Source organism: Porites lutea, chromosome 3 (assembly GCF_958299795.1).
Source record: "Porites lutea chromosome 3, jaPorLute2.1, whole genome shotgun sequence".
Classification (NCBI taxonomy): domain Eukaryota; kingdom Metazoa; phylum Cnidaria; class Anthozoa; order Scleractinia; family Poritidae; genus Porites; species Porites lutea.
In genome coordinates this window covers 36,349,415-36,375,069 of record NC_133203.1, presented here as the reverse complement: position 1 = coordinate 36,375,069, position 25,655 = coordinate 36,349,415, and the positions used below count along the sequence as shown (strand labels likewise).

General features: G+C 39.4%; 1 protein-coding gene across 1 annotated transcript; it reads right to left on the bottom strand.

Moving 5' to 3' along the window:
* Positions 1 to 5,152: 5,152 nt before the first annotated feature.
* Positions 5,153 to 10,152, bottom strand: LOC140929677 (cell adhesion molecule Dscam2-like). Its single transcript, XM_073379406.1, has 3 exons — positions 9,976 to 10,152; positions 8,824 to 9,111; positions 5,153 to 6,464 (listed from the first exon to the last, which is right to left on the bottom strand). The coding sequence occupies exons 1-3, from the start codon at positions 10,064 to 10,066 to the stop codon at positions 6,112 to 6,114; spliced, it is 732 nt and encodes a 243-aa protein (XP_073235507.1). The 5' UTR covers positions 10,067 to 10,152; the 3' UTR covers positions 5,153 to 6,111.
* Positions 10,153 to 25,655: the final 15,503 nt, after the last annotated feature.

Sequence of the window (25,655 nt, the reverse complement as noted above, 5' to 3'; positions counted from 1 at the left end):
TTCCGTTTTTACCCTAGTTTTAAATTAATATGTTAAAAGCGAACGTGTGGATCAATTCGTAGCGCCAAAAATTTTTTGTTCCCACCCGTATCAAAACCTGAAGAGTTTGTGGGCACAAGAAAAAACGGGCGCGCGAGAAGAAGACACGTGTCGCGTTTCTCCCTCGCACGCGCCCGTTCTCTCTTTCGCCCACTACGCAGGCCGGCCAGAGTATGATAGCGTTTTGAAGTGAAAAAAAGTTGAGAAAAAAAATCCTAGATTAATATAGCTTAATCTTGTTTATCTTCCATGGTCTGCTGCTTAAACTTTTCCTCAAAATGCTTAAATAATGAAACTACTGCTCGTGTCGTTATTTAGAGTTCGGTGCCTTGCCTTGAATAAAGGATCGGGGGGGGGGGGGGGTGGGGGGGACTCGGCATATGAAAGGGGTGGGGATGCTCGTCGTCTCACTTAGGGTGTTCTGGGCAAAACGCCATCATATTTAGCCGTGAAGGTCTCGTTTAGGGTTGCACGCGAAAAAATATAAAAATATATATTTGATATGTATATATTTTTTTTTATCTCTTTTAGGGGTCAAAAAAAAGCTTGGGCCACGCCCAAATCGGTCTCCTTCAGGGGTTTAATTCAAAATTTCCGACGAGCATCCCCACCCCTTTAATATGCGGAGTCGCCCCCCCCCCCCAACCGGGTAAAGGATCACCAACTGCATGGAAAAAGCGCAAAGAGTGGAGCAGTTTACCATTGACCTTCTGGGTGTTGCCAACGCGCATTTTAGTAGCCAATGAATTTATATTTCCTTGACGCAAACCTACACAACTTTCAGCCGTCGACGGAAAAAAAGCAGATGAATACCTTGACTTGTGTTTGCTAAACGGAACTTTTATCAATTATGTTGTGCTGGGTTTTTTCGTTTCCGCCAAAGAGGTTACTTGCGATAATTTTCATCTGGAAAATTGCAGGGGACTCGAATGGTTCGGATGGTTCAAAGGTTTTTTCAGACGATGAAGGCAAACTTAACGCTACATTTCTAGGCTGGAGGCGTGGGAAGGACTACTAACTACAAAATAAATGGTAAATTGTGGAATCATGATGTGCGGTGTTAACAGCCAAGTGGGTTTTATCCCTCAAGGAAAGACAGTAGAGGGGGCGTGAGAAGGAAGCTGAGCGTCATCAGGCCAAAAAAATGGCAGTATTTGATTTCATCATTTGAAGCTAAGTTGCACGCAATCTCTCCATTGGGTAACATCTTGCGTGGCTCACTCGCGCGACACACCCCTACTAAGACTTCGACGAGTTTATTGAGTACATTTTCACGCGTTTCACTAGATCACCTGCCCTCTTAAGAGTTGGTTTCAAAAGTGAAGTGAGAGTGTGATGTGCTTTCTATGTGTGGAGGAAAAAACCAGCAATTTCCAGTGGAGCTTTTTGTTTTGCTGTGGAACTGATATTTATTTTCTGGTCTTTAAGATATTAGTATTTACCAAAAACCTCCAAGGTAGTCCATTAGTTACTACCGATCAGTCCACAGAGCAAAGTTAATAAGCTGCGCTTGGCTTTTCAGTCGCCGCGCTTCTCTGAAGAAAACAAATCAACTTACAATGTTGGAACTAAGACCTTACCTGCGCCGCTCAAATCGAGGAAGAGAACACAAACGATGAAACTCCTTACTGAGGAAAGATGCGTCATTGTGTAGCAGTACTTCTGAAGTCGCCGGCGGCAACTGCATAAATCTCCAGCAATTTGTCGGTAAGCCTTGCATCATTCTCGACTTAAGTTATGCACCTTTTACCTGGCTCTTAGTCTTTATGACTACCCGAACTTCTTTGGTTGATTTAATTCAATAGCTTGATCACGTCTCAGCAGGAGGACAGGACAAATTTACAATTTAAAGTATGATTGCCTTAGAATTTAAAATTTGAGAAATGATAATTTCGATTCAGCTGACGGTTTTTCACGTTGTCAACTCTTCAACAGTTTACTAACCGTCGGCACATGCTTTGCAATGTAGATATTCTTATTTTTTCATAAAGGTTACATGGCCCTGGAAACGACATTGTGACAACTCATATTTCAGATCAGACCTGATAATCATGAATAAATTACATTTAATCGGAAGAGAAATTTAAAAACATATATTTTTTTTTTGCTGTGCCCTTTACCCCCTGGGGAAATTCCTATGCAAATGACGGGGTTCTCCTCGTCTCGCACAGGAATAATAATTCAGTGAAAATTACAGATCCATGTTCTCACTAAGGATATTCACAAAGGTAGAAAGCTAAAGGAACCATGCGCTCATTTAAGCCTCTCACTCCATCAGTGCTCCGTTTAAGGGTATTTTAAAGCTAGTTAAAGATAAGAGGAAAGAAATTGAAACATGGATGTGATGTCACCGGGGATCGAGCTCGGGTCCTCGCGAACTGAAGGCCCCACTCTAATTAAAAGTGCCATCATTGCTCTTAACCTTATCGTTTAGTGTTGTTCGTAAAGAAGGACATAAAGAAAGGTATATTACATAAAGCGTCAGCCAAACCCAGTTTGGGTTTAGGGATTTAATCTTCGTTTTCTGACGAGCAAACCCGTCATTTTCATACGAGAATGCCTTCGGTGCCCTTGAATGTCAACGAAACATGTGAAATTTTACCGGGGGCGTCCCTTATGTCTAGGTTTGTTCGACGCCAAAGAGTACGGTTTTGATCCCTTAAACATGTTGAGTGTGGTACCCGATCTTTCAGTTGTAGACCTAGCTGGATCGAGTGCAAACAGCTTTTATGCAAAATGTATGTAAACGGTAAACTGATCCAGAAGCAAAGCGATGAAGAAGTAAACACAGTAGTATAACAAATTAAAATATATATATATTTTAACAAATTTATCCAATATTTTCGGTTTGGAAGACAAAACTTCAGTTGAGGAGATAAAAGGAAACGAAAAAGAAAACTGAAGGATCTAGTATATTGACCGTTTGGTTTTGAATTAGGGTTGTGCTTTCGAGTCTGGAACCAGAGTCTAATGTAAGGGTGTGTTGGTTTTAAAAAATTCGTTTCTTGAGAACTATGATTCAGGTGGGATATTGGGTAAGGATAAAGGGACGAGAATCCCGCACAAGTCGCCTTACCCCCCCCCCCCCCCCCCGCCCAACTGCACCTAGAATTTCCTAGATTCGCGGTACTATCACACCTGGTACATAGTCTCCCCAAAACCGAATAAGATTTTAACATTTGTTGTGAACTTGTATTCGAGCTCGTTGTGTTGAAAGGCTCCATAGTCATCATGTCTTTCATCTAAACAAACGATTCGGAACGACAGTTCAATCGCAGTCATCAGCACGACTCAGTGACGACTGTGCAACCAGAAGATCAATGACTTCTAAAAGATCATTTGCAGTTTATTTACGATTGCGAATAAGGACACATTGTCGTGTAAATGTAAAACTCTTAGATAAAATTTGGATGTCGTCTAATCTTTACTTTATTACGTTCGGAAGCCTTTAAGCAAATTTGCTGGCTATAAATCAAGTCTGCAAAGAGATCCAAACTGATGTGTAAGGAAAATAAAGCGATCAAATGGCACGAAACATAAGACGCAATTTTGTCTGTCGTGGTCGTAGTAGGCGCTAGTTTAGACTTTTTTCAAAGGTCATTCACCTACATTTAAACAAGTCTTGCATCAGGTCCCCCCGTCTTGCATTAATGTGTGAAAAGAATAAATGAAAGTATAAGAAAAGAGAAAAAAGAGGGATTGCTGTAGAAATCTTCAGAATCAATTTCAGTCGGCAGAGTAGAGTATAGGGAGGTAAAATTGGCTTCATCGTTTTCCCCACCCCCGCAAGTGCTCTCTATCTACTGTCACTTAGTAGCCTACGTGTAGCCGCACCCAAAGGAAAAGCGGGAGGAGAGTGTGTCTACACGTAGGCTATCACTTAAAAGAAAAATATTGCTCGGAGTTTACGAGTCAGCGCGGCAAGCAATTTCATATTGGGTCAGAGAAATTGATACAAACTGTAAAAACTGCTGAAGACTGAGGCCTGGCTAAAAAATCCCAAATTAAATCGCAGACAGTGTGATTTTTTGAGTGGACAATTATGCGGCTTTTCCCCTAGTACACCGAGTTTTAAAGTCTGCCTAGACCTGCACCAGTGAAAAATGGGCATTGGTGGGCCCGTGAACATGACTTTTGCTTCATGTTTTAACTTTGCTCGTGCCCTTTGTTCGTGTTCTGTGGCTGATTATACTTTGGAAAAAAATGATTTTTTCCGTGTTTTTGTTAACGTCTTTTACATTAGGAGGTCATGTAGGCGTTTGGTTGACTGTGCCGTTTTGGACTGTCCACATAGCCTCTACGATATGCAAGCGTGAGTTTTCGTTGCGTTTTGATCCACTCTCAAGAGCGTTTTCAAAAACGGTCAGCGTATTAGTGTGGACGGACTGGCCAAAACGCATCGAAATGAACGCTTTTTTCAACGAAGCGCAGTAGCGTGGACAGGGCCCTTTGACGACGGATTGCTTTGGTCGTTTTCTTTCCATATTGAACGATGCCTATTTTCCTTCCTAGACCCATTTGGCTTTCAGTTTAGTAACAAGTTGGTAAGAAATAATGTCAGCAAAGATAATTCTTTACACCAATACCTAGTTTTGAATATTCTGCCCAATCCTTTGTGAGTTACACTCACCAAAAATTTTTGGGGAAAATCTCCACCGCCAATTTCGCTCTTTATCTACTACTCTTTGAAGTTTAAATTGGTCCCCTTACTGAATAGCTAGCCAGCCACAATTCCATGCAAAAGAAGGACGGTAAACTGGGCAACAAAACTGTTTTTAAAGAAGACCTTACGAAAAAATAACTTTTATAAGAAAACAAGTCCAAATTTTCGGTTATGCGATGCGCATAGACGAATAACAAATTACATATCCGGATTAGGCGTAAAATATGCCCTTTTCGATTTTTAGCCATTTTTATGCTAATTAGCCGAAAACCAGTCCAAAAATAAAGAATGGGCCGTCACCAAGGGGTTAAACTCCATATTTGATAATAATATGAAATAATATGAAACTCTACATGCTCTGACAAAGAGTGCCGGTCTTTCAATTTTATTTCAGTAAAAGTTAAAAAAAAAATCAAATAAAATGAGTGAACAAATATCACAAAGTTAATATTTCAACGAATTCTAATTCTCATTTATTATCATCATCACATAGTCAGAAATAGACCATTTTACAGTTGCGGGATTAGAATCCTAGCCTTTGAGTGAAGATGAGGCTGAGGTTGACTTTGTTTTGATACAAACCTCTTTCCTTTTCTTATGAAAATTATGCTTAAAAATATGCTAGTTAGCATATGAACAACATGATCTACCTGAGAAAGTGGGGAGGGTTGTATCAAAATATGGCCAACTCCAGGACCCAGTTGCTCGAGGGCCGATTAACGCTTAGTAAACCCAGGGTTTTTTTTTTCAAATGTTGATCCCGGTAACTTTCTTTTTTGTTCAAAAGCATTTTCTCGAATAATTTTCTACGTTTTTTTAGAGCATCGTATCATCAAATTGTAGACAATAAGAATGAAACTGAATTAGCTTTTTACACTTTCATATCACTAAGCCTGAGTTATCATAACCCAGCTTTGAACAACCCGGCCCAGCCTCGTTTTCACTTGAAACTGTAAAATGGGCTACTCACCCATGGAGCGGTTGAAAGGAAATGGGATGGGTACATAAAAGGAGCTGTGTCACGAAATTCAGCCAAATTAGGAAATTACAAAATGCCCGTTAAATTAAGAGAAACACAAAAATAACCGCTTAAAACTTTAAAGGAAGGTTAAAATAACATAACAGAAACAACAGATGCCACGGATGGGCAAAACTGAAGAAGATTGAAACGGATTGAAATTCGGGTTTTTGAAAACTATTCAGCCTAACAGTTTTTCAAAGTTGATCCCTGCTGCTTACAGCTTCAAAAATAATACTCAGGAGACATATTTGTTTGTCTCGGATGTCATTGACATGTAATTTCTTTGCCTACTTTAAGTTCCATAGCGATTGAGGACGAGTAATTGGCAAAATTAAACAAAATGAACTGGACTGCCGTGACACAGCCCCTTTAAGAGGTTGAACCATTCCTAGGTGAATTGAGCAACTGGGCGTTGAACACGTAACTGAATTCCTTGTTTTTCTTCTTCAAAGTCGCACGTCATCTTACAGAAATACATTCCCTCATCGCCAGCTGTTAGGTTGTTAATTTCGAGAGAAAACTCGGCTTCCAGAAGTCTATTTCTACACTCACGTTTTTTATCACGCTTCTTAATTGTATACTTAGTATTGTTTTGGAGGGTGCTGTTTCCATATTCCCACGTCAACTCGACAGGACCAAACCAGCAGTGTGACCAGGACAATACAGAGCAATGTAAACTTGTGGAAGAGAACTCCTTGGCTCTGACCCTTTTGGAAATTGGTGAAATATAGCCCTCGGGACCTGAATACAGAATGCAGTTGTATTAGATTATTGTTACACCAAGTGGCAGAGCTTGAACGTTTTATCTTGTTTGTTATGCAATCTCAGCTAGTGACACCAACTGTGCCATCGGCCGACACATCTGGAGGCAAGAGTTCGTTGGAGTTTAAAGCCACTAAAGCCGTTCCGGACAGACCTAAGCATGCGGCCCCCTTTATTACCGACTCTTGCTGCGCCCCGCCTTTGTTTCTAACACCCCGCTTTTTAAACACACCCTCTCAGGAGAGTCAGTGGATGCGTAAGGCAGGCAAGAGTAAAGGAGTTTATGTACCATTCTTTGATGGCTAAAAATTGAAAAATCGCCACAAGAACGCTACGTCAATTTTTTCCCGTGTAAATCAACCTTCCCAGCGGGAAAAATCCGTGTCACCTACATTTAGAGAAAAATGTGATATTCTCCGATATGTCATTTGCTAGTGCTGGACTGAATGCATAAATAATAAATAAATAAGTAAATAGAAAAGTAAAAATAAAAAATAAATAAGTAGGTACATAAATATTTAATAGTACTAATAATGCAGACCTCCCCACAATATTTGTTTGGGCGCTCTAGTCACTATACCACTGAGAAACCCAAGAAGTGCCAAGTATTTTTCATTTGAACTTAAGCGAGGCTTCAGGTTCAAGGGCGGATTAAACATTTTTAGCGGAGTGCCGGTGCCCCAAGCTGAAAGAGTCTAAGATGGAATCGCACAAAAAGGTCGCTGGTGCATTTTTTTTTATCCTTGAGTCTAAACTTCGTTGTCAATGCTCAATTTTTTTATGACAGGATCATGTAACTCGTTCTTCACTAATATATTTTTCATGACAAAGTTGCGCATGCTTTTTTTTCTGCCGACTTTAGGCTGAATTGAATTTACCGCGGCAGGATTAGCTCAGTTGGTAAAGCGCTTGACAGCACAGCGGAAGGTCGCGGGTTCGATTCGGGACCGGACCAATACTCAGGGTCTTAAAATAACTGAGACATGAAGGTACTTGCTTTGCACTTCAAGCTGCTAGACCTTCACATGGCTCGGATGACCATGTAAAATGGCGGTCCCGTCTCCAGTAGGAGACGTTAATATAGTGTCCCTTATTAGTACTTTCGTGCTAAATACCTTGACACTCAAATAAAGTAAATATTTTTTTATTCTTGTGTGGCCTCGAGCACACGTATCCGTTTTTGTTTGAAAGCGTAACGGAGATTTTTATTTCCTGCTTGGCTTACCCTCCGCGCGTAACAGGCGAAACCGGTCACGGAAAACGCAACTTTTCAAAAACGCACTTCAGAGTGGAGGTTTTTGAAAACGCCGGCTTCTCGTTCACGTGTGGACGGACGAAAACGAAGGTCATTAGAATAAGATGATGATGTCATACATCAGGAGCCGATTTGTGCAGACTTCAGCATATAGCGTTATGCATGCTCCGTAAGGCATGCTATCGTATTTTCATCGTTTTAGCGTTTTTGTGTGAAAACTATGCGAATGCACTGCAGGTGGACGTGTATTATTATTTTGAAAAGGGAGAAAAATGGGGCTTTCTGTGCGCACATGCCCTTTCGCTTTTAAACCTTACAGCCGAAGGATTCAAAATTATTGATATCCGTATACCGTATTTCATTAATGCCAACTGCTGATATACTGTTCATGTCAAGTGACAGTTTAATCGTTGTGTTAGAAATGGAAAGGATACCACACTTTTAAATGGTACAATAACGTTCATGCGAAAAAGTTTTGCGAATATATTGTATCGAATTTCCTTACTTCGACTGACACTCGAAAACGTCTTTGTCATGCATCCTTAAAATTTCGTTAATTTAACCCACAATGTTAGTATATAAAAAAGTTTCTTATTAAAAAGAGTTTAGGCCACGCATAAAATGTTTATACTTTGACATGTGTTATACTGCGCAATTTAGCCAGATCCAACATTATCAGATTGCATAAATTCGGTGAGATATATCTGTGGACTCCAAGTTTGTACGTAGCCTGCTTAAACAGCCGACATTTTGCGACACCACGTCTGGTTTCCCCGCGAAATGACGTCTGAGAAACGAGGGCAGAAATTCCATACTGATGACGCGTCAGTCCCTAGATCTGGGTAGTGATTCTGATTGGTTGAAGGAATTTTCCCACCCGGCATGACCAATCAGAAGCACTGCTCAGATCTGGGTAGTGATGCGTCATCAGTTCGGAACTTCTGCGCTCGTTTCTCAGACGTCATTTCGCGGGAAAACCAGTGGTAGCGTCGCAGAATTTTGGGGTTTTCCTCTGGCTGGTTTTAATTATACCCACCAACTAATTTGTTATTCGGTTAAAGCCACCTGAAAGTTAATACTTACAGAGAACTTTAACTTGTACTTTACAGCTCCTTGTATTGTTGTGACTTGTATTTGCCTTACAAGTGTAGAATCCAGCATGCTGCATGCGGACAAAGGAGAAGAAAAGCTTGCTACGAATATTACCATTGCTTAACCGTTCCTCTATTTGATATAGGTCATCCGTTCCATTAATAATTGGTTTATTATCTCTGAACCAGGAGACAATTTGCGCAGTAAAGGGACATTCGATTTGACCTGTATAATCCCTTCCAAACAACTGACGACTGTTGCATACTTGTGAATGAGTACCTACAAGGGACAGAAAGACAGCTGTATAAGAGTCAATCAAGCATTTAGGCAGCAACGTGACCTGGCAAGAGGAAGCTGTCATTACACTCATTTTTAAAAGAATATTTTTAATAAGAATATCGAGGCTGAAATTTGCGTAATTTTAAGGATATTTTAAGAACAAACCCAAGGCCTTAAGATTTCGAAAATGATACAATTTTTCGTGTTGAAAATCTGTAAATACAATACAACCTTTTAGCTTAACCGTATAAAACTTGAGCGGCAAAACTAAGCGATTAAAACCTGCACCAAGAGTAATCTATATCCCCAATACAACCTAAAACAGAAGTGTCTTAGCTTTAATTTTAAAACAATGCAAGGAAATTTTCAGCTAAAACCGGCAGAAAAATGGAGAATGTTTATCCTCGGCCGCGAAAAGACATAGAGCGTATGCGAATTAAAATGCCGCCACGAGGCAGTTTAGATCACCAGTGTCCAGATGTAGTTTATTCTAAAATGTATTCCGACTCAATCCGATAGACCCCAAAGTGGAAATAATGTAACCTTTCACTGTCTGATGTATTTGTTATTTTTGATTGATTATACCTTTTATCATTTGTTACTCAGCAGATTTTAATCATTTTTTTGTTCACGGATTTTAACAGGTCGTGCCACGTCATAATTATTTTTTTTGTATGTGAATTCGTGATTCCTGCAAATTATTCATATAACGACAGGTGCTGACCAGTTTAGGTATTACAAATTACAAATAAAAGTTTTGGTGATAGCAATTATTTTTGTAGCTTCCAAAAATTTAAGAGAATGTAAGGCTTTGGACCAAACTGACTGAGAGAAAACCCCACAAAATGAACACATCTAACTTACTTGCGATAACGAGGCATGACAAAAAGCAAAGCAGCAAATATTTCGGGGAAAAGAGCCCAAAATTTTCTTCCAGGTATACTTGTTTCACCATGTTTGCTTCCTTCGAGAACGTTAACTGTCGTTAATTCACTCTGCTGAGGGATCTCCAAAGCCAAGTTCGCTCGTGTTCTGGCAAAACCCCGCAACACGAAGGTGTACCTTAGTCCTATTGGCCTTCATTTATATACAGTATTATTTGATGGACCCTCTGTTGGCGGGTATCCGCCTTTATAAACACCAGACAACTGAGGATAACCACACTTTGTTAGATATAAAAATACCGTGATGAAATAGGAAGGGATTCCCGGCCCTCCAACTTCCCTTTATTGTTAGAATTGCGCCACCGCAATCAGCAAGATAACCATTGATATCCGCCCCATTTTTATTGGCTTCCTTTTGGTGCATTAATGCAATCATTAAATTACAAGAATTTGCTTTCCAAGCAACGAGCATAACCAGTGCAAGTATCTGCTCTAATCTGTCTTTCTAATTTGTACCTCGACATGATTTTTGTGGGCGCTGCTCCTGCTTTGGAGAACAATACCGTCAGATTGTTTGTATTCTACCGGAGGACGACATCGTTTTGAATTTATAAAAGATCTCTGAACTTTGCCTATTGAAATGAAATGTCTTTGAACATTACTTTAGTATCAAATGATACCATGGTATGTGTTTATATTTGTAATAAGAAAGCTGGAAAGTTTCTCTTTAAGTCTGTTTGGGATTGACATCGGCTACGGAAATAAGCTGGTACGTCTGCGCCAAGGAGACGAAATTCAAGATTCCAAGGGCACTCGGTCATCCCTCAAATTTATTTCGTAACAATCCTTTCATTATTATTTTTTTGCTTGCATTGTTGATTGTTCATTAGAATCCTTCCTTCTGTTCTTTTTTTGCCCATGACAATAGAGTTGTCGACAATTTCGTTCAAAAAGAATAACAAACATTACCACACAACATACAATGATCGTACATTTCTAAATTAAGTGTTTTCTACTATGGGGAAAGTGGAAGCACGTACTACAAAACTGCTCTTAAACATTGAATTATTAGGCATGAAAATAAAAATAGTAATAAAAAGATTAGTCTGACAAACCAGAATTACCGGATTCAAATCGTAAATCTAATAAGTTGTATAAACAGCTTAGATAAACATAAAAACGTAGGGCTGTAATTTATCGACATTTGAGAGTGAAGCAGCTTGAAGAACCTTTCAAAATATTGTCATTTATATCAAGTTCCTTTACTGTAAAACCAGCTTTGCCTTTTTTTCGTTCATCACCAACACTCCTCTGTAGTTAAATAAGATAATTACAGTACTTTCTTGTCTTTATTAGATGCTCCACGACTGGCCTCCCCCGGACCCAAAATCAATGGAATAATTGTTCATTCAGTGTTTTTTTTTTTTAATCAACCCTTTTCTTCGCGAGGGCATGGTTAATTTCTTTATATCATCCATGGAGTGGGCAACCCACATGGAGTGATTGGAAATAAGAGCATAATTGTAACCGTGTGACTGTTCAGCAGAAGTAAAGTTCTCGTCGCTTCCTAATATCAGCTTAGTGGTTTTGTCATTCATGTCACTTGAAAATAACCCACAACATAATTAAATAGTTTAACTTCTGCAGACCCCATAGTGCAAACGCGTCCTGCATAAAGTAGATACCAGACCCTGCAGGTCTTGTATTTCACCATTCGCGTACTTCCCGAAATCGGCTGGACGAATGCTTCTGGGGCTTTCTCCACCCTCCATCGGAAACCCGCTCATATCTTAAACTCTACACCATCATACTTCAACAGTTCTTGTTTAATTTTTTGAGGGCAGGAATTATCTCTAGCCTGCGTAGCAGGCGTCGAAAGGGGTAGGGGGTAGGGGATAGGGAGGAAGGGAAAAAGGGGAGGGGGATTGCCACGCAGGCTAGAATTATCTCCTGCTCCGTCCGCGCTTGCCCAACCCTTATGTAAGTAAATCCTACTTACACAGTTTCCATTTTTAATTGGATTTGTTATTTCCTTGTACAACTCTAGAGATCCTGCATTTTAAACGTAACGAATTTTGTGATTTACCAATTAATGAAAAGTTCGAAGGGAAAAAAGGATTAAATTTGTTATTTTGCATTCCAGACTGGATTAGGATGATATCATTAGCAGTCCATAAACACTAGCTCCATGTGATACAAGAAGTATTACAAAGCCACAGGTTCAACTTCCTTACGTTGGTTTTAGGAAGTCACAGTGAAAATCGGGTTAAGCAGTTTGATATCTGCTCTGCATCATTGTATTGTGGTTTCAATTCTTTTTTGCTTACAACAAGAAGTTTGCCAATAACGAATTCCTTGCGAAGACTAGGAGATTTAAGATGCGTTATTTTTCTGTAGCCATACACGAAGTTTTTTTTTGTGCAGGATTTGAATTTTCACAAGAACGAGTATTTTATATGTGCAATTTAACGCCGATAGAACAGTGGTTGGGTTCCGAGTAAATTAAAATAGGGAAAAAGGTGCTTACATTTATGGCCTTCAAGTACTGAAACCAGCTTTAGCAAAATGACATCTCTCTTATAACAAATGAGGCCTCTTTCTTGGATCACTGTTGTAGATGTGTTCACAGTTTTAGATCAAAGTAATTTATCCACAGACCCAAAGTTAGAATCTCCTTCGGTTCTAGTCTAACTTTGAGGGTGGATAACCACGAAGACCGCAGAGCATTTCATTTTCAAGAGGTTAAAGTGCACGTTTTATAAAGTTGGGCTGTATTAATGTAGGAAGACTGCTCTGGTAACTTCTCAGCTCCTTTCAAGACAATAGTAAAGATAAGTTATAAAGCTCGTAGCAGTCAGTAAGCTAAGGAAGGTATTGCTTACAATACAAGATTTCAGTATTTCGCAGACTCATATTGACCTAGCATCAAGCTACTGAATTAACTTGACTTAGTAGTTGAATAACCCATTTTAATCGCCTATTTTCGCGGGACCATCAACTCTGCCGGCTTTACTGCTCACCTGCCATTGGTGTAAGTTTGTTTATTCCTCTGCCGGTTTAACTATAGCTATCATGATTTCCCTTCTTCGGCCAAGAGAGTCACTGAATAAATGCAAGACCACACACGCACTTAAAATGCCCGTTGCTGACTCCAATACCTGCCTTGAAGTGTTATCAAAGGTTTTCGTGGCTTCAAACCACTTCCTCGCCCTATAATAGTATTTGCCTCAAATACAATTGGCTCATTCCGCTTATTTATAAAAATATCACGAATTAATAGTTCGTATGTCTGAAGCAAAAATAACTCGTGATGGCTTTGTTTGACCCAGAAAGGTACAAGGTTACAGTATGATCGATTAAGTTCTTAGCTCGTACTGACTTGATTTAAAACGAGCCTGCTAAATTAGCGGAACTCGCGTTGTTATGAAAAGTCCATACACGTTGTTATGACAGGGGCACCCAACGACAATTTTCGGAAGAATATCTGTTCGGAAGACGATTTGAGATCTAGAATTTTCGAAACATTTGTTGCAAAATTTCTTGCTTGCCTGCCTCTCCTAGGATTTTCGAACATCTAAAAAATTGTATAATTGCCCATTTTTAACGGCTTTTTACCATAGAAAGGTCACCTAGAATTTTCGGGAGCCTCTTTTCTGGCTGAAATTTTCGGAAAGGTCAGTTTTGATCCCTATAATTTTCGGATCACTAGACGTTCGGCTAGGAAATCCGAACAGATGAAAAATTTTTAGGGGATAAAAATATGCCTATATCTACCGTTTAAATACTAAAATACGTTTAACAATGATATGTTTAAGTGGTTTTGAACTATATTCTCGTTGGGTGCCCCTGTTATGATCAGGTCTGCAGTTGTCTTTCGACTTCTCGTTTTTGGGAGCATGAATCAACTCAACAAGGTTAGACTGTAGACGTCAGTAGGAAAGATTCCGGAGCATTTTTTTCTTGTTGATTGCTCAACAACCGGGAACGAACACTTCCGTAATGATTTATTTTGCTGATTCATAATTAGAGATTCTGGCATTTGCGTTCATAAGATAACAAAAAATCTAAAACAAAAATAATGTAGCACAGTTGAACTTGAGCTATTTTACAATTCAACTCAAAATCAATAATCAGTTTCGTCATCTAAATCTCTGTAAAAGACGATTAGCCTAAAACGACGCTTTCCGGTGTTAAAGAACGGGCGCAAAAAGGCGATTACAAAACTATCTTATTATGACAGGCTTCCAATAACTGACCTTTTTAAACCCACAGCTGAAAGAAAAATCCCACCTTTGTATAAAGAAAAAATATTTTCAAATCACCAACTTCCACCTAATATGACATAACGCTGCTATTGTGTTTATTATAAAGCGATCAAGAAAAACTTCGCCCACATCAGCTCACATCAAAACCAGAAAGAGAAGAAAACTTAAAACAAAGAGACGAGCATTGGAACAGGAATTACAGCAAGTGCTTGGAAAGCAGGTGTAACTGAGTTGAAACGTTTTATTCTAGGCTTTTTCAAATATCCAAACGCAATAATTTATTGGGACTCTCTTTTCATGGCGTTGAGTAATAATGCTAAAAATAATTATGATGATTAAAACAAGTTTATTCTCAGATATGATACACGACTTCCTTGTAGAGACCCCAGGGTAACAAAGTCGCGGTCATCGAGGCGTGCGCAGCCGAACGAATACATTCTACCGACTTCCTTTTGTTAGACAATACACTAAGTTAGCAAAAAAACTAGACCGTCGTGGGGTAGCAATTCTGCGGTTCGAGGCGTGCTCAAACAACAAACAGTCAAAACCTGGGTTGTCAAAGATTTATTGGAAAATATTTAGCTAACTTCTAATTTTAAAATCCTGATGCAGCGCCTTTTTCAGGGCAAATGGTATGCGATCTGTATCCCTTATAAAAACAGACAAAACAAAAAAACAAAGAACAAATTCAGATGCTTCTATTTCTGAGATAGCACTTTGCTTGAATTTCAAACAAAGCGTTTGCTAACATCGAATGATGAGTGACGACTAAATTTATGGAGGCAGAGTCAGCATAAGGCTCATAAAAGATAGTAGTTTCAGCCCTAAATCAGTGGGGTTTAAAATAATTTTGCACATGCGTCACACATGCGTCATTTCTCTTGTGCCGCAATCTCGTACCTCGAGTCTTCGTCCCTTACTTCGCATGCTGGCTTGACGACCGGTGGTCAAGGGGAACGAAGACGCTGGATACGAGAGTTTGCCTTGTGCCCTCACTGCACGACAACGACCTGAAATTTCCTGATATGACATTTCATGGATAGCGTACAATTCTTCTTTCTCGTTCTGAACTTGGATACATTCTCAATATATCAATTCCAGGGATTTTGGCTACACTGGTCAAATTGGCTGAGTTGGAATAATTTGGATATGTGAAATCACTTTACAAGGAACTTAAGTAACTCTTTTCTTTCGCGACTACAAAACATAGCTGAAATGCGAACAAAATTAGTGAACTAAGATTTAAGACTTTAATTTGAAGTCATGTGACAACAAGTGCCTAAATTTAGTTCGATTTTATGGATAGGCCGAAATGGGAACAAAATTAGTCTACCTGAATAGACGGCGGTCACGTGCACGTGGTATACTTGCTACAAGTCGGCTTCACGAGTTTCTTAGCAAGCGGAGCGAGCTTCTTGCGAGCGACGAAGTCCGGCGCCATATTAAATCTGACTTAGGGCCCTTTTGAGAATCTAGTCACCTGGCAGCAAATGACTGAATATAGATTAAAGAGCGGATTTTTTAGCATATGCGTTTGCATACACACGTATGAAACAATGCAAATTTACAGCGGGAAATGCGAAAACTCAGTAAGCGCATGTTTTTTTCAAATCTATTCTATATAAATAAGGCCAAACATATGTTCATCCGAGTTCACAGGAATTTTTTAACGAAATATAGAGCAAGCAAGGTCAAGGTTTTTAAAAAGAACAATTTCATATGTACTGACAGGGGAATTTTGAGGTTTTACAGCGGGAAAATCTATTTTAATACGTTCCAACGCCTCCAGGCGTGGTCGCCGGTCGTATTGGACTCTTTGTTGATTAAACAGTTAGTCATTCAGTTCTAAAAAAAACTCAACCAAATTTTTCCAAGCGTTGTGGATTGAAATTTCCTTTGTTGAAAATAAAGCGTCATATATCATAAGAACACAATTCTTGTTTGATTTTTCTGAAATAGCATGTAAGATACGCATCACAAACGTTTTCCTCAGCGGGAAAAAACATAATATGTCTTTTGGGCAATAAGGAAGCAAGTAAGCTATCACCGTTGCTTGATATTCTTCAGACTTCAGACTAAGCTTCCTATATATTTGAGAGTGGACAAGATAATAGTGAGAATATAATGACCTCCTGCTGTCCCTCCCCCGCTTAATTTATTTCTAAATCATACATATTGTATCATATCTTGAACATTTGCTATTTGCATAGCCTGTATACAAACGTTGTTTTATTTTTCTTTTCTTCTTTTGGAAAACATCGGCGTGCGCGAGAGCGAGGCGAGCACGCCAGCGAAGCGAGCGAGTAAGAGCGAGCACGGATCGCGAGAAAGAAAAATAAATTCTACTTCCCCGACCCCTACCCCCTTGCGCTGGCGGTCAATAAATCCCTGCGGTTTATATTTTATCACGCGCGCTCGTCGGATTTTGAAGAGAAAATAGAGGGTCTGTGAAGAGGCTACTATTTGCCGGGCAGCTTTAAGAAACCTTTTTACTTTAGTTAAGTTCTAAAGCCTGTGAAAGTTGCAGTCAAGGTTGAGGTTCGACTTCACGTTTCATAAAGAGTTTCTTTCGAATCTTATAATTTGTTTCGACGAGTCTGTTTAGTATCCTCATTTATAAGGTCACATCTCATTGAGTAGCCTGCGTGGCAGGCGATGTAGTACAGAAAGCCACATTATGCGAGATTGTCCTTAACTGGTCAAAGGCTCGATTTCTTAGTTTAAATCCAACATGGCGGATAAAAAAGAATTCGAGAGTTGCTTACTTTAAGCTGTCGAACACGATGGGAGATTCGTAGCTATAACTGAGGGATGAAAGCTTGAGCGATGCAGGCTGACTTTTAATAGCTGATGTAATTCAACTCTTTCGATTCTGAGTATAATAAATAACGCTCAATTATTAACTCGTTTATTATTTCCTTTTTCGTAAAACAGGTAGCAGGCGTAGCAAGTTTTCAAAAATGTTCTACTGGCCTTGACGTTTTATGAAGCAGATACAAATATATGTATACAGTTTTTCCGCTCATTTTAATTTCTTAACAAATTTGTCGTCACTTAGTGAAAACTCTTTTTCCAAACTTTCGACCGAAACGAAACGGGTTTCATGCATCCGGTACATTCGAAACAACAACAACAACAACAACAAAACAAAACAAAACATTATTACCGCTTTATTTCTACTCGACTCAAGAGGTTTCAATTACGTCTGGCGAGGTTATGATGAGAAATGATCCCAACACTTAAGAAATTGAACACTGTAGACATAAAGGAATGCCACCTGTCCAGTTTTAACATTCAAATACAAGGCTAGGAAAGGAGGAATTCATGAAACCGAGGAATATTAGAACTGACCTTTAGTTTCTTGCATCAGTTTTTTGCCAAAACTGAATTACCATCGTAATATATGGACAAAAGACATTGAAATGTTTAATAACGATATCTTTTACAAACACGCAAAAACTTTAAATTTTAACGATATTATGGCTAACTGAAATGTTAAAAATGAAATCCAATATGGCAGTCAAGTAAAATGAACTCATGTGAGTTCCCACTTGAACCTTGTAGAGCTCGTCACACAGTTATTATCTGGGAGGCATAGGATGACTGTGGATAAGCACGCACTTTATTCATGGCCGAAATATTATTAAGGAGGCGGGTATATGATCGCGTCCGGGAGGGTGTTGGTTCAAACCAGCAGTTACTCAAAAACCTATTGTATATGAAGCCTTAAAATCAGCATGTTATCTTTGAAAGAATGAACACCTTTCTATTTCTACATATTTCTAGTTATTTAGGTATTTTGTTATGGTGCAACACATATTTTTTAGAATTAATCTATCCCGGTCAGCAGAAGAGTTAAGCTCTGACTTGAAGTCGGCTTAAATTGTCACTGTTTTGTCAAAACTGACAGCAATCGTTCATACGTGTGCTTCTTGAAAGCATATTCAGCTTATTACCACAACGAAAGTAAGAACAGTGATTCAAGCTATGTTTATCGTTTCCACAAACTTCTTAAGCAGATATGGGTTTCTCTTGAATCTTCCCGATCAGCTTTTTTTCCCAGTGCTGTTTCTGCATTTGTTCGTCAAATTGCAACACATCTTTGTTTCTCAAAAGGAACGGCAATCGCTTTTTCTTTAGCTTGTTAATCAACACAATTATCAGCGAAGAGTCCCCCGTGTAAACCCTTTTCTCGACGGCCATGTGCAGCTCTTCTCGGCAAAAGTTGCTAGCGAGGTAGTTGTCTGACAAAACTATCAGCACTTGTCGACTGCCGTAGATGGTGTCCGCCATGTTTTGGATAAAAGGCTTTCCTAGCTCAAAGTCTCTGAAATGGATGGTGTAAGAGATGGAATGTTTCTCAAGAAGAGTAATCAGATTATTAGTGACCCAGGCAAAGTCCTTTGAGCTGTAACTGATGAAAAGCTTGTCGCTCACGATTTCTTCTTGGTGATTACCTGTATTGTTAAAAATTAACATTAAAATATCATATGTACTGATCTTTTTTTATTGCATTCTCAAGGAATTCAATCTGCATTCAAACTGAACACTTTGTTACTGGTTGGGTTCCATATTACAGATTCAAGAACGGTCTGTGTTTCCGTCAGTTGTTTATTATTTCTTAACTTCAAAGTTGAATCGAATTGTTTCCAATTTGAATTCAATAGCTTTTTTTGTTTTTGCCTATTAGCTTGCGTGGTCGATAGTAGGACTGAATGAGAAAAGGAAGGAAGAGAGGCGAAGGAAGAGTGGAGATCGGGAAGGAAAAGGGAATTCATTTCCTGTGCTTAGCGTGTTTTCAGTGCGCTTTTCCCTTCCTTCCCTCGCAATTAACCTCCCACAGCAAATTTAGGAACTAAACCTTAAGGGGACAGTCTAGTTAAAAGCCTTGGTTTTCGTCTATTTCCGCCCTTTTTCTTCCAAATCAAGTCAAGTTTTCATTCAATTAAAAATGACTCAAAAGGGCCAGAGTCTATTTTACTAGTTTGAAAAGTTTTTGGGATGATTTTTCGAATGTTTTAAATGAATAAAAATTATTTGGGGCGGGGATAGGAACCCATCATTGGGCCTGAGAGTGGAAAATGTTGGATTGGGGGTTGTTGAAATTTTTAAAAAAATGTATAAAGTGAATAATTTGTAGACAAACATCATAATTATTATTGTCTACCACCATAACAAGGTACCCCTAAGCTCAATAGCCGACTAACTGGTTAATGTAATGTTTTCATTCTCAATTGAATCATTACTGAAATCCACTCCCATTTTCCCCCAAAAACGACCAGACTGTACCTTGGGTGCCAGAGACTTTTCATACGCGGTTTCCGGTCTCGGTCAAGCGGCTTGTTGCTTCGGCCTTGGGCCGAAGATCTGTCGGCTTGCGGCCGACACTGAGGCATCTCGTCGCATGCGATAAAAAAAAGCTCTGGTACCCAGGGTAACGAGACTGCCCCGTTAATTCGTTGCATTCGATTGAAGAATTTGACAGAGCATGCGCAAGTTAAATGAACTTACAATTGTAACGCCCTTTTCTTGAACTGTTTCTCTTTTTCAGTGTACAAAACAACGCCAGAACGACAGCAAAGACAGAAAGTGCTACACAGGCAACAATCCAATCCTTCACAACGCCCACAGCTTTTCCACCTGTAATTTGAACAAAATAAGTGATAACAGAACGATGATGGGACGCACAAAGCGGTACTATTTTTTTGCGGGAGTTTATCTAATTTTGCAGATGGGTGATTGTTCTTCTATTTTTCGGGAACTGTCTGTGATCAGTTAAGTGTGTTTTTTTTTCATGGGGAGTTAATTTTTGAAATTTTTAACAGACTTGCGTGCAAAATTCCTCATGAGAAGCATAAGTTGCCAAGAACTACTACAGACGTTATTTTCCGCCCAATGTGGAAAAAAGCGGTAGTGATTTAAGGATAAAAATGCAGCTATATTTTTCGTTCTCTATGCCTTATGCTGCGATTTGCATGCAGGAGAGATCTCACAGCTTGCTCTTCCGTCTTTCACCATGCGTATGCATGCGACTAACACAACAATGCATCTTTTCTTGGGAGTAAAACCATACGTTTGCCTCCTTGGGTTACTCATTCAATCGTTGACTTAGCCTATACGTGTAATAATTTCAAGGTCAAAGGGAAATTGCTCAGCCACAGATTAGCATCTTTTCTTGGGAGTAAAACCATACGTTTGCCTCCTTGGGTCACTCATTTAATCGTTGACTTAGCCTATACGTGTAATAATTTCAAGGTCAAAGGGAAATTGCTCAGCCACAGATTAGCAGGTTCGGAGCGGCTAGCATGATGGTTAGCGAGCGGCATATTGAGCACCGGAAGTCGGGCTTTGTCAGTTCCGCTTTCTTTTGCGCGCTTTCTCATTTGACTTTGTCTTTGCTCAAATCTGCCTGAATATAGAAACCTTTAGATTCGAGGACGAGATTTAACTTCAAGTTTGTTCGCGTAGTATCTCAAAGTATTCACCCCAAAAAGGTTCATTGTACTTTTTCCACCAGAAAAGTTAATACGCCTTTTTCTATTGAAGGGGGTTAAGCCGTCTCTCAAGCGCACACTGATAAAATTTCTAAAATTTGATAACTTGTCTCCATTACTACGACATGCTCGCTAAAACTCGAAATAGAATGGCGACAGCTATCACATTTTCCCGCGAAAAAGACGGTGGTACACGCGTGCGCACTACTCAGTCGGTAATGGGAAAATCTCTTTCTCTTAGTCGTCCTCGTGTTAAAAGCTAAAGATATCTAATACAAGCCAGCACCGACTACAAGTAAAAGTATGAGTAAGGGGTTTGTAAGCACGAATTACTGGATGGCCGTGCGCTCTCAGATCAGTGCAAGCTCGTATTGAAATTGTCAGGGGCACCAAACGACTGTTTTCTGTAAAATATCTTTTCGGAGAAGCAATTATTGCCTAGAATGTTCTGTTGAGGAAGGCTAAAATTCCCAGATGACCGTTCCATTCATGTACAATTATCGAAGCTTATCTAATAAATTCCCTACGATCTTCTGAGGTGTAATTTTTCACTTTACACTCCCCAGGTTAGGCTTTTTTGTAGAAAAAAGAAAACCTATAATTTTCGGATTCAAAAATGTGATTGAAAGAGGAATCAGAGAAATTCTCACTTTCGTAATACGTTAAACTCCAGCTAAAATTTTGGGAAAATAATACCGAAGCCCTTGTAATTTCGAGTAGATTCAAGTACCCGTAGGATGACCGAACAGATACAAATTTGATAGCGTCGCTTAAAATGAATTTTTAGAGATCTAAAAGTACTCTGCCTAGAAAGTGTTTTCAATGTATTTAAGAGGAAACGTCGTTGGGTGCCCCTTAATTGTATGCCATGAACTATATCAATCTGCCCAATCCGGTTGCTCCTTTAAGTAATGTTACAATGCTAGACATACTCTTTCTCTATGCAAATAATTAACAATTATTGAACGAGGTTGAGCAAAATATCGTGATTTTTCAGTGGCGAGCAGATCAATTGTTTGCCTCAGCCTTCGGCTTCGGCAAACAATTGATCTACGAGACACTGAAAAATCACGATATTTTGCGATGACATTGAGCATGAACAGACCATTATTTGCAGGCTGTTATTTGCAGGTCACGTGGTGAGCTTCTGGCCAATTAAAAGGACGTAAAATTTGTATTGAATGATAGTGGAGCTCTCGCGAGCGAAGCGCAGAGGAGCACCATGGGTAAGAAAATGAAGTAATCTACCCATCCGAGAAAATTTGTTGATCACGTGACCGTACGCCCGCCCACCCGCCCGACCGACCGTCCGTCCGTCCGCACCACAGGCATACCAATATAAAATAACTCAATCAATAGGTATGGCAACCCAAATGCAACTCGACGTTATTTTGGCGGGAAATCGCATAGCACCGGCACCTTGTAAAGCAGACACAACTAAAGAGTCAATAAAGACAAAAACGGAAAGCGGAAATTGTTTGTGTATCCGTATTGTCCAAAGTATTAAGTTTTTTTTAGATTAATTGTCATGTCCACAAATCTGGAATATAGAGCAAGAGAAAGACAGAGAAAAAGAGAAAATAGGCAGAAGGCCAGGGAAGCTCAACGAGAAAAAGGGCGACAGAGATTTAGAGCGAGAGATAAAAAACAAAGGAGACATTTTTTGTTGGAAGAAAAACATGAAAATTTTGTAGCGGCCGTGACAAAATGAGAAATGCTAGCGGCCACCAATCAAATGCAAGGTGAAAATGAGAGGCAGTGAAAAAAAGTGAACAACAACATTTCCTCCAAAGAAGTTTCGGGAAGTTTCACGTTGTAGTCGTGCGGCCCTAATCGTGCAAAACAACGGCAAAGAAATGTACAATAAAGTGTGCTGCACGTGCAAAGTTTCTTTCTTGCTAATTAGACCTATTCTTGTTTTTCACCGTTCTCCGGGGCCGCCTTCGCCGCTAAGCATTACACGATTTTATAATTTGTTTGAACGAACTATAAATATTATCGAGAGCTTCGCATTTAGCCCTGGCTAAATCTATATATTTAACAATTATTCACCGCAGTGGAGGTGACTAGTGGTTTCGCGGCTCGGTCGGTAGATATCCACCACTGGATCACCGACACTGAGGTGAATAATTGTTATTTAGTATACACTAAAACAAAAATGAGATCAATATAGATCAAAAATGATGATTTTAACTCATTTATTTCTGCCATGATTTATGTGATAAAATAAAGTTGTTTTTATATCTCATAGCAACCGTATTTCCGCTTTTTTCGCCGGTTATTTTAATTTAACGGTCAATCGAGTGTTTTGGCCATACGAAACAGAGCTGTAGTAATAAAACGATTGATTACCTCTGAAGTCTTGAACTAGTTTATTATAATTGAAATAAATCATATATATGAACTGCCGAAATGAAATCAAATGAAGAATGATCCTGGCAGTTTTGAACGCAATTTATGCAATCGCGTAAGAAGCCTGAAAAATAAACTCTGGACTTCAACAGGATTTGAACCCGTGAGCTCGCGAGCGCTTACCATTTGTACGGAAAACCAGGAAACTCCGGGGAGAATTCAATAGAACGGTTGATCCCAGTGGAAAAATTCCGGAAAAAATTTGTTAACTTGTTAATCCATTTGTTTGGATTACCAGTGCCAGGCTCCAAGTCGAAAGAAAGCGAAAATTTTACCGGTATTTTGTAAATGGTACAACTCAATCCCGTTCCTGTGTTTTTGCTGGCCGAAGCTGGTCCGTGTGTTCATGTTCCCGTGAAAGAGATCAATAGGGCCATTTATACGAGGAAAAATAAGACGCGTCTTACATAAGACGCGTCTTAAATAAGACGCGAACTGTACCATTTATACGAGCATGTCTTATCTAATAAGACGCGTCTTAGCTAAGCCGCGTCTTATTTTAGACGAAATGTGCCGTTTATACGGAAAGTTCGCGTCTTATTTAAGACGCGTCTTATGTAAGACGCGTCTTATTTTTCCTCGTATAAATGGCCCTAATGTGACGAATGTATATGAAATAATTCATATATATGAACTGCGGAAATGAAATCAAATGAAGAATGTTCCTCGCAGTTGTGAACGCAATTTATAAGATCGCGTAAGAAACCTGAAAAAATAAATTCGGGACTTCAACGGGATTTGAACCCGTGACCTCGCAATACCGGTGCGATGCTCTAACTAACTAAGCTGTAAAAAACATTTAACTTAGTCTTAGGCTTATTTATGAACATGTCAGCTACATAAAGTAACGAAGTCTATAATTTGCGTTTGTAAACAAAAAAACTTTTTTCACCGCATCTATAGATTTAAGTTAAACCCAAAAGCTTAACCTGCCGACAACTTCCAAAGCAAATTTCGTCGCCTTCCTCGTGTATTTCGCAAAACGGCTTCTTCGATTATTTGTGACATTTCGTCGGGAAGCCATTCTGCTCGTGGCTACGCGATTTTGGCGCACCTCCGAAGTGAATAGTCAGCGATTATTTCTTTCTCCACTAGTTGGATTTTACTAACACTGGGTATCCCGAGTTAGTTTATGCATCCAATCAGAGCAAGAGAAAAACACTGTACGTTTTCGTGGATACATGTATACTAAAAGCTGTTATCGCTATATTATCTCACTTTAAATAAGCAATCTTAAGAAGTCGCCACTATATATTTTCCAAAATACCTGAATTCTCACGACCTGCTCCCCATTAGCCTTGTGGGTAATGCAGAGTTTTGAATTCAAATCTCACCGGGGTCAAAAGCATTTTCTTAAATTCCTGGTTTATCTCATTTTCCTTTGTGCAGTTCAGTATGGTTTGTAGAGTTTCTCACCTAGTGTTCTCAGCGCTCGCAGCATAATACAGGTTACATTTGTAAAATTCAAAAAATAGATTTTCCAGCTTGGTGGGTTTCCAACGATGAGGCTGGTCAGTGGTCGTGCATTTATGTCCCTGCGAAAACAGGAGACATTTCGCGACGTCACCACTGGTTCCCCGCAAAAAAACGTCCTAGAACGAGCGCAGAAATTCCATACCTATGACGCATCACTACCTAGATATGGGTACAGAATGTGGTCCTTGGTCCGGGCGAAAAGGACGTAAATGAGTATTTCTCATCTTAGAAGAGGAGTAGTGAGCTGCAATTTGTCCTGTAAGTTGCTGTAACATTTTACTAACTTGTGACAAACCAAAAGCTTCTGAGCTTTGCTGAAAATCCTGTATGATAGAAAATGCCCACTCTGTTTGAAGGCCGCTGGTCCACCGACCAGTGGTTCCTTGGTCCAGCCACTTTGGAAGCCGGCAAGCAAACTGTGCGCAAAAAGAAACGCTCCAAGCACCAACTGATCTAAATTCCCGTATATTTTTAAACTTCGAAAAGAAAATGAGATTTTTGTGTAAAAGAGCCACAATTTGGTCTCATGAAGAATTAATAGTTTCGCACTGTGCGAAAGTGTGTCGTGCAGCTACGATGCCATGGCAGCGAAATCACCACTATTTTAAATGAATTCAATCAAAGTTTAGAGGGAAAGAAAAATTTAATTGTCGTCGCTTGTGAAGAAAAAAACTTCCCACCATGAAATTTCTTGCAGCAACGGCAAAGAAATCCGACCGAAAAGCGTACGTCATCATGTACGTGCAGTCCGTACAGAGTAATGTTTTTCTTGTTAAAACCCATTGCTTGAATTTTTTTGACTTTTCTAAAGCTCCCTAATGAAACCAATTGGACGGATATAAGCTTCTTTTTAATGGCCTTCTTGATCAGTACTTATTCAATAAAGTGCAGTGCTACTGGGAAAGTCTCGACCAATATATTAACTTTAACACTTCATGCCGTTTTTATTATTTACGCCACTCCTTGAAAGTGCTTTACTTAAAATGTGACTCAAAGTTGAAAGATCCTCACTT